Genomic DNA, 9,173 nt, shown 5'->3' with positions numbered 1-9,173 from the left:
CTGTTGACAAATACCACCAAAAATCCCACGCAGCTTTGATTTCATTTAAATGAGATGAAAGAAGCAGCTTAAAGCAGAGTCAGTATGTACATGTTTATTATTGGACAGTGCAGCACATTACAATTTCAAGAGTTGCATTTAGATTTCTGAACTCCCAGTTGGCTGCTACTAAGCTGCTGGTAAAAGACGAACTTAATGATGTAGTAGCTGAACATAAATCTCTAATTTCCCCAGCTTCTGCTGTCCAAACAGCCCTTATGGAGCTGACACACAGACACTGGATCTGTAACTCAACATGTGCCCACAACATCAACTCGTATTTGGCTAAGAACAAAGTTTTGAAAGTCAGGACTGATTCACATCAACCAGTGCTCAGCAATGATTAAAACAAATATACATCTGAATGGCCAACTTAAGGAAACTTGTAGCCACATAATAAACATGTCAAGCCATGATGCAGTTTATCTTTCAACAGGACATCTTTTAGTGCTTGTGGGAGTATGAAACAATGTAAATTCAAAATAAATACAACACAAGGGGTTTTAACTAAAGAGTGCCAGTCCCATCTGTGTCTTGGACTTCTAGATTCAAACTTTCTAATCTGCACTGTGCTCCAGACAAGGCACAGTTTGCCAAAAAATAAATTGTCCATTCCCTTTGATCCTGGAGTCATGGGAGTGTAAAAAAATAAAAAATAAACAGCTTGGATTTTAATGTATTTTGAGCCCAAACATATCATCAAAACATCAGCAATAGTGCTCAGATTAGCTCCAGTCTATCCAAAACTTTGGCAAACCAAACTTTAGACACTAATTCACAGTGGATGCTTGTTTGTTAATTTGGAGGGAAATTCCACAACCAATACCCATACAATAAGAATTGAAATTAGCCAAGATCCAGTTGTGATTAATGTGAACATGAGGATGAGAGTGTAGACTGGTTCAGTTTTGCACACAGTCTGTTCATCTAAAATCTCGATAAATACTGTTAAAATGAATGCATGGCTAGTAGACCCCAACACGCGAAGATAAAACGTGCAGGCAGCCCTGACAAGTGATAAAAATGCAATATATAAAACTATTTAAAACAGCTGAAAATAAAAGCAAAGAGCAGTCCTTCTCAGACTGCTTCTCAACCATTTTTACATTTCTTTACAGTCTTATGTACAATCAGGGATGCGAGCAGGGGAACAGAAAAAAATAACGAGAAGAAAATTAAAGGATTTAAAATAATCCGAGGTGCCTTGGAGAAACTATTCCATCACTTGTGTTGAAACAGCAAAAAAAAAAACACCCAAAAAACTATTTTTTAACCTGAAAACACTTGACATCCCTGTTAGAGAAAAAATAAACCCTTACAGCGGTCTACTGGAAGAGGTCTACATGAAGATGCTTCATGTGAATGTTAAAACAGTAAAAAGAGACGGGGTTATTGAGGTGAAAAAGAAAATGCTGCAGGTTCTACGTTGTCTTGCGAAAACCTTTCAGAATGGGGTAGATGTTTTCAAAAGCTTCGTAGATCTCTGCTCTCACCTTGGCTCCTGGAAAACAAAAATCAAAGATATAATTAAAGTGAGTTTCATTGGAAAGGCAAATAATGAAAAAGACAAACTACACAGTTACACTTTGATGAGGATGATCAAATCAGATCAAACCAATGTTAGTTATAAACATTGCATTTTAAGGAGCTTGGCTGATACATCAGCATGGTTAATTAACAGTAAGTGGTGATTGGATGCATAATTACATTGCTTATCAAGTGTATTCTACCCCTTGGATGTTTTACCCTTTCGTTGATTTTATTTTTTTAAATTTGGCTTTTTAGACAGATTTTGCTTTATGCTTCGGGTCACTGTCTTGCTGGAAAATAAATCTACTCCTCAACTATATTAATGCATTGACCATGGAGTCTCCCACATGCACTTAGAGAAAATTTAAGATAAAAAATTACAAATCTTTGCAGATGAACACAAATTAGCCTTTATACAATTTAAAGCAGAAATACTTTTTGGCCTATACAACAAGAAAACCTATGCTAAAAGTTACAGCTACATAGCACTGTTTAAAAGAGAAGAAATATGATTTAATATTGTTGTTACTGTTTTTAGTATATACAGGTCTGTGTGTATTGATAGTATGGTTGCAAGATGTATAAAGGGTGCAAGAATGCTGACTAGACATGATTAGAAGTATAACATATGCAAGAGTGTGGGCAGCTTCACATGACATAAGATCATTTCACACAGCTGAATACAAAATGTGCATAGGAGGTAAGGGGGCTTTCTTACAGTATCTGAGTTACAGTGCACATGTTCATTACTTCTACATCTGAATACAGTAAATAGAAGGCATTACGAATTAGTACAGTAATAGGTTAATTGGTGCACATGTGCATATGACATGATGTATTTTACTACAGTAATTTCAGTTACAGGTGGTAGACTAATTTGTGCAAATGTGCATTTGAGATGAGCGAGATGTCTTCCTGAGACTAGAGAAGTCAGTGGCCATGGTGAGGTGTAGTCCTGGGGCCAGAGCAGGCTTGAAATCAGAATCCACTTTGGTGGCCAAGTACGCTTACACAGCAAAGACTTTGACTCTAGTTAGCTTTCCTCTCAATGTACAGGAATTAAACATTAGATACAAAAATTCATAAACTTGTAAAGTATGAAAATTAAGATTTAGCTATGTACAAGCTTTTCTGGATATTATTTCTAGTTTTATTAATTGTGAGAATACTTGTGCTTATTTTACATTACATATTTTATTTAAATCAACATTATGTTGTAGATTTTTTTTTTTTACTTTGACATTAAATAGCTTTTTTGTGGCAAAAAGTCAAAATTATAAATTACAGTGACAATGACTGACTTATACAATAAATGAAAGGGTAAAACATCCAAGAGGGGCAAATACTTTTTATAGGCACTGTACTGATCTTAATTTTCTTGATTAAAGTGAAGCAACATAAAAAGAAGAGCAGCTCTCACCTGTGAGTACAACTTTCCCTGAAACAAAGATGAGCAGGACAATCCTGGGTTTGATCATTCTGTAAATCAATCCAGGAAACAGCTCCGGCTCGTAGCTGAAACATAAATAATTTAATTCAGGATCAAGTTAAATCACAAAAAAAAATCATGTTAATTACAGTTATCTTTACTGCCTGAGACCCAGATACAAATGTTAAACTATTCATCTTGTATTCTTTTAGAAGATTCTCTGTTTGTATGAGACCTTTTTGTATGACCTTTTTTTTTTTCCTTTTACAGCTCTAGCTGAAGTGAAACTACACGTCTAGTTAAGAAGAGAAAGGCAAATTTCTCCTTTCCTCCGGTGGTGGCATTACTCTTTGCTGCAAACTTCTAATGCTCACAGCACAAAACAATAATACTGGAGCTTTGAAAAAACAGAAATAAGTGATTATCAGCTCAATATTCACAAAACAGTAGTTTTTCTTTACCTGCTGAACTGTTGATGTGTAAGGACTAATCCCTCCAGCCGAATTGGAAACTTTACATCGCAGCTCCCCACCATGTTCTGAATCTTGAAGTCCAGGAACTTTGCAGGAAAGCCGAGCTTTTGTACCACACGGGCATATTTCCTGGCAGCTAACCTCGACTGCTCTTCACTAGAGGGATGGAGTAGTCACAGCAGGAGGAGTAGGAGACAAAAAAATTGGAAAAGACAAGCATGTGTAAAGGGTTTCAATCAAAGTCAGTGCAGGGCTGAAAATTGATTTTCTGATAGATGAAGCTTAATTTAGGTTTCATTATGAACACTTCAAAGAGTGAGCAAATAACATTATCTGACCTCTTGGCTCCAGTGCAGACCATCTTCCCCGAGCTGAAGATTAGAGCCGTGGTCCTGGGCTCTCGTATTCTCATGATGACCGCAGCAAAACGCTACAAGACATGATAGAATGGGAATACTGTTAGCAGATCATCTCCATTAATTTAGCTTTACAGCTTATTTAATATAAAATATCAAATTAACAAAAATATTAGATGATCTCACTGACAAAACTCTGGGCTCCGATGAATCATAAATACGATCATAAATTTCAAGTTTCAGATGGGAAGGTATATTGGATCAGAAAAAATATGATATAATAAAACTTGCCTACTCTTCAGCCATGACAGAAGAGTACATTTTAGCATACATCAACTATATCTCAATATCATGTCACATCCTTCATTAAAAAGGCCTTCATACTGCCATGACTTGAGTTTGCATAGAAAGCCACATAAACACACACCACTCAAACAGCTGTTCAATGTTTATCTTTGCAATGGCTGCTCCAGCAGCATGTTTTGTCTTGCTCCTGCAGGATATATTAAGTAAATTACTTTGCATTGAAGAACTATATCTTCCGTACTTTGGGGGGTTAACACTGTTTAAGGAGGAATTGTGACTAAATTTACAGCCACGGGCTAAAAAGCAGGCTGTGAAATAATATTACTAATGTTAGGCTACTGATTGTTGTTCCACATAAACTTTAGCTGAAACTTTCACAACTGCAGACACAGTGAAAGTTAAGTCAGAGCACTGTTTGGTACACTTTGAGCCTTTTTTTCTGCACAAAAGCTCTTACCATATTCAGAATACAGGAACAGGACATTCATTTTACACCATGGAGATACATTTCATTATTGATCAGGGGATCACATGAGTTACAAACAATGGGCTTTAATTTACAGATCAGGGATCAGCTTTGGATTGTTGAATGTAATAAGACTGAGGGGACCACACTCACCTTTGGGTTGTACTCTGCATTCCTGGCTCTGAGGGCGATGGTTTTCAATTCCAGTTTACAGCCCAGGTTTACAGTAGAAACAATGTTTCTTATGGTAAGAAAATAAGAAAAGTAACAGTAAGAGACTTTTGAAAATTCTGCAAGAAAATAGCAGGTTTAAATGTGTGACAGTTCAGTTTGGTATCAAAAAAACATCAAAAAGACTAAACACATCCGACACCAGGACAGCATGAGTTAGTTACTCAAGTTTCTTCTCATTTTAATTCACCTGAAGCACACTTATGGTCCAGGCTGGCATTTCATAAAGGGCTATCTAATAGTAAGCTTAACCTCAACATTCACCATGGTCTTATGTAATGCAAGCACAAAGTGAAACAAGACAACTCTAAAAGGGATGGCTACACATGGCCTAAACAGGTACTTTTAATATATTCTACACTGGAAAAGAGACATACTGTAGCTGTGGTACTATTCCTGAGCTCTCTGAGGCTGGTGTGGCTGGTGTGATAGGGGTCATGGGGGTCAGAGGTGTGTTGTAGAGCGGGGTGGTTCCTGGCAGCGCCGTTGTAGTTGTGCCTGCTACAGTCTGGGAATGGTAAAGCTGAGGAGTCTGCCCTGATGTTCCAGGAAGGCCTGGAGGATAGAGATTTTTTCAACATTATTAAGCGATGGCACCTCTGCATGATGAATAAATAGAATTTAAAAACATTCAGATTTAAAACTAAACTGAGATATCCAATCCAGGAATGTGAGAATCTTTTTTCACTACGTAATGCTGAGATATAATGGAGAGGTAGTTCATGTTGTACCTGCATTTGCCTGCTGAGCCTGTTGTTGCTGTTGTTGTTGCCTCTGCTGTTCTTCAAGTATGGACAAGCTATTGGTGTTCTGGACAGGCTGGGGTGTCAGGCCTGAGCCATAAGGCATCATTGGACTGAAGATTGGCATGCCAGGGGTCATGGCACCCTGCACAAAGACATGCCATAAAATTCAGTTATCATTGAGTGGAAAAGTTTCATCAGAAGTAAAATGTGTTGACAAATAATCAAGGAACAATGAAAGCATCCCAAAGTTCTTTAGTAATGAAGATCTTAATATCTGTGCTTCACACATCAATTTTCACAATATTTATCAAATTGTTAGCTGCACAGCTATAAAAATGTGAATGACAGCAGTACTAGCTGGGGCTCTGAAAGAACAGACATAAAATTTGTTTCAAATCATTGAAGGTGCACTTTTAAAGTGGCTAACTACTTGGATGTATTTGATCAAATAAAACTGCAATACCATATGTGTTTGGTAATTTCTTAGTTTTTGCAACAGTCTCTTCTAGTATCTGGCATAATGTGAATCAAAAGTCACAGGACTCATTTCATAGCTTAGTGAGTGTTAAATTACCTATAGTGCTAGAAGTAAATAGTCACAAACAAAGTGAATAAGCCATTTGGCTTAATCTGTGGAATAGTTAAAGGTATGAAGCAGGATCAAGCTGTTACCTTGAATCCTCTACAAAATATGCTGTGTGCTTTCAGCTATATCCAGCTGGAAGCATGGCTTGGCAAATGTGACTGTGTGTTAAAGCTGAAAACTTAATAAGCGCCCATGAATGTAATGAACCACAGATGTAATACAAATCAGTGATTTTAAATGCAACAATCCCACACACAAATGTAATAATTTCCTACAAATGTAATAGCAGTTGCCTGATGCAAACATTTTAAGAAAATTCCTTGCAAACCTATAATCTACTACACGTGCAGGGTTTTATTATGTTTATGGGAAGGTAAAAATCTCCAGCTTTTAAAAAATTAAATTATTTTCCACAAATGTAATATGAAAATAAAAACTATGAAATGAAAGCTATTTTTGTTTGTGGTTTGTTATTCAAGTCAGCTTAGGCTCAAGTCAGATAAAAAAACAGTCTTTTTTTTTTTTGTTTACTATGAAACAGGCAGTATTTTTTTCAGAGCCTGTTTTGACACATTTAAATCCCTCTCTGCTAAGATTAATGGCTCTACAAATGTTTTAAGACTCTGGAACAAACTTCCTGTTTCATGGCAAATAAAAGAATCTCCATAACAACATTTCTTGATGTGACTTGTTGAGCTTAAGTTGACTTGAACCCACTTGCAATTGTAAAAAGGCTACAACATACAGTGACCTCATTTTTCATGTTCACATTACATTTGTAGGAATTTAATACAATTTTGAGAGATTTTTACCTTCCCATAAACCCTACAAGTTTTAAGTCCCTACAAATGTAATAGTTACTATGTTTGCAGTAGAAAACAGCTATTAGGTTTGGAGAAAATGTATAAAAGTTGTGGGATTATTACATTTAAAGCTGCAGATCTGTATTATGTTTGTGGTTTATTACATTTGTGGGCAATAATTACATTTGAGGGTGTTGCAGGAGCCTGAAAGCTTGTGCTAGTGAGAAGGCAAGTCAATTTTAAAATGTATTAATCATCATATACACAAACTGCACAAAGATGCATGGAGAAACATGCAAATGAAAATCTCTCACAGCTCACAAAAGAGGCAGGAAAAGGGACAGGCGAGACAGTTGTAATGAAAACTAACAATAAAGCCACTGAAATTTCTTAGTGTCTGGTTCAAACCAGAACAAGATTGTGTTCCACTGTGGACTGTACTGGCCTTAGGGATCTATGAAAGTTTTACTGGCATGCCATAGTTTCCACATATACTGGCTGCCCTGTGGTTTTGCTCTTACCGAAGGCAAGCGAGTCTAGAGTGCTCTGAGTTCATGTAGGAATAACAAGTCAGCAGTGGCTTATGATGCCTTTTTGGGTTGATCTGCCATTAATTTTAACATGATTCTATGATTGTATTGCTTCTACCATGTGTGAGTACATCAGGAAGTTAAAAGGTCAGTGTTTGCTAGAAAGAATGTATGATTTCAAATAGTTGGGGTTTTCCAGCTCAAAAGGTAACTTTTCCTCATCAATGGCACCATTGTAGTTCTGTAACCTACTGACCTCCCAGTGACCTTTTGCATGTGCTGCAGCATGAGATGTAATGTTGATATAGAGATTATTTATGATCAGCAGTCTGTGCATTGTATTTTATTTTGAAATTAACGAAATGCTCTGCACGTTTTTCCGGCTGCTTAGATCGTGAACTGACAGTGGCGGTGGTCGGCACCAAACACAGATGTGCAGCAAATCTCAAGCAGAGGGCTACTTCCGGGACATGCTGAAGCCAGAATGGAAAGCAGGCAGTGGAAATGCTCCAACTGACTAGAGGGAGAGATTTGCTCCGCAGTGCGTTAAGCCAGAGGATCACAGCGCAGCTGTCATATGTGGAAATTATAGCTAGGAGAAATATACGATTCAATTAGAGACCAGACAGCTCCCTTTTGCAGAGGTATTGGCTCAAAACTACACTACAGGCTTAATATGTCAGCACCCACTGAGGGGGTGTTTTGGCTTCAGTTTTCTAAATGGAACATAATCAAGATGTGCCATCCCTGTTGATATATAGTCATGATTAATACCTAAATACAGCATTACCTGTGGGGAGGCCAGCCCCTGGAAGGCTGGTATACTGTTGTTCTGGTCCATCTCTGTGGAGTCTCACGTTTGTTCTCCGCCTCCAAAGAGCAGGAAGCCGCGCAGACTGGACAACTTTACACAGCAGGTGTCTCTCCTCTGTCTTTTTCTGTCCTAAAGTTTATAACGTTGCAGCAAAAACTCAACAACACAGTTGACTTAGCCCAGCAAAAACACCTTGTTCTTGCTTCTTTTCGCTGGCAGGACTTCCTTTCCTGAAAAAAATGGACAATACCAGACAAACCGTATGTTGTACGTTAAAAATATCACGTAATATATTTAAAATATAGTGGCACATAAATGTTATGGAGTAGACATTTATGCAGCTTTAGCAGTGGCGCGAATAGTTGCCTGCTAACCGCATTTAGCTTTAGCTTCACTCAGTGTAACTTTAATACACCAGTCTATGCACTGTTTTCACTCTGCGTTAACAGCCCCTAGTAAGGTTATGAGGTTATATGAAAGCGGGACGTACGTTTTATCTTTTCAAAGTGGTCTATGAGCAGGACCTAATGACAGCCTCTTTAATAAAACATGTCTACAGAGTGAATGGCAGAAGTTAGCAGTAGAGCTAACATTAGCAAACAGAGCTAACATGTAGCCGTATGTCAAACGTGCTGAAGCCACAGTCAAAACAGTAGCCTTTACATTCTGAATAATGAACCAATAACTTGAACTTAAGCCAGGGCAATGTAGTACAGGGTCGGGCAACCTACCTTCACACTCTCACAGTTGAAATTCGAGCACGAACAGAGTAAATTCAACCTCAGGTTCGCTTCATCTTCGCTCTTAGCTCTTCTTCGGCGCTCATTAGCGACTTCGTCGTCGGCAACTTCCGGGAGTTGAAGC

The 9,173-nt window shown here is 37.8% G+C and overlaps 1 protein-coding gene across 1 annotated transcript; it reads right to left on the bottom strand.

Annotated features, from left to right (window-relative positions):
• Positions 1-79: 79 nt before the first annotated feature.
• Positions 80-9,157, bottom strand: LOC121508806 (TATA box binding protein). The gene is made up of 9 exons (XM_041785900.1): positions 9,041-9,157; positions 8,286-8,539; positions 5,562-5,718; positions 5,208-5,385; positions 4,753-4,840; positions 3,810-3,901; positions 3,460-3,627; positions 2,990-3,084; positions 80-1,540 (listed from the first exon to the last, which is right to left on the bottom strand). Exons 2-9 carry the CDS (start codon positions 8,334-8,336, stop codon positions 1,461-1,463), a joined length of 909 nt encoding a protein of 302 aa, XP_041641834.1. The 5' UTR covers positions 8,337-8,539; positions 9,041-9,157; the 3' UTR covers positions 80-1,460.
• Between the last annotated feature and the right edge of the window lie 16 nt (positions 9,158-9,173).

The sequence above is a fragment of the Cheilinus undulatus genome, linkage group 1 (assembly GCF_018320785.1).
Source record: "Cheilinus undulatus linkage group 1, ASM1832078v1, whole genome shotgun sequence".
Taxonomy (NCBI): domain Eukaryota; kingdom Metazoa; phylum Chordata; class Actinopteri; order Labriformes; family Labridae; genus Cheilinus; species Cheilinus undulatus.
Note: the sequence above shows the minus strand (reverse complement) of the source record. Positions and strands in the feature narration are given on the sequence as shown.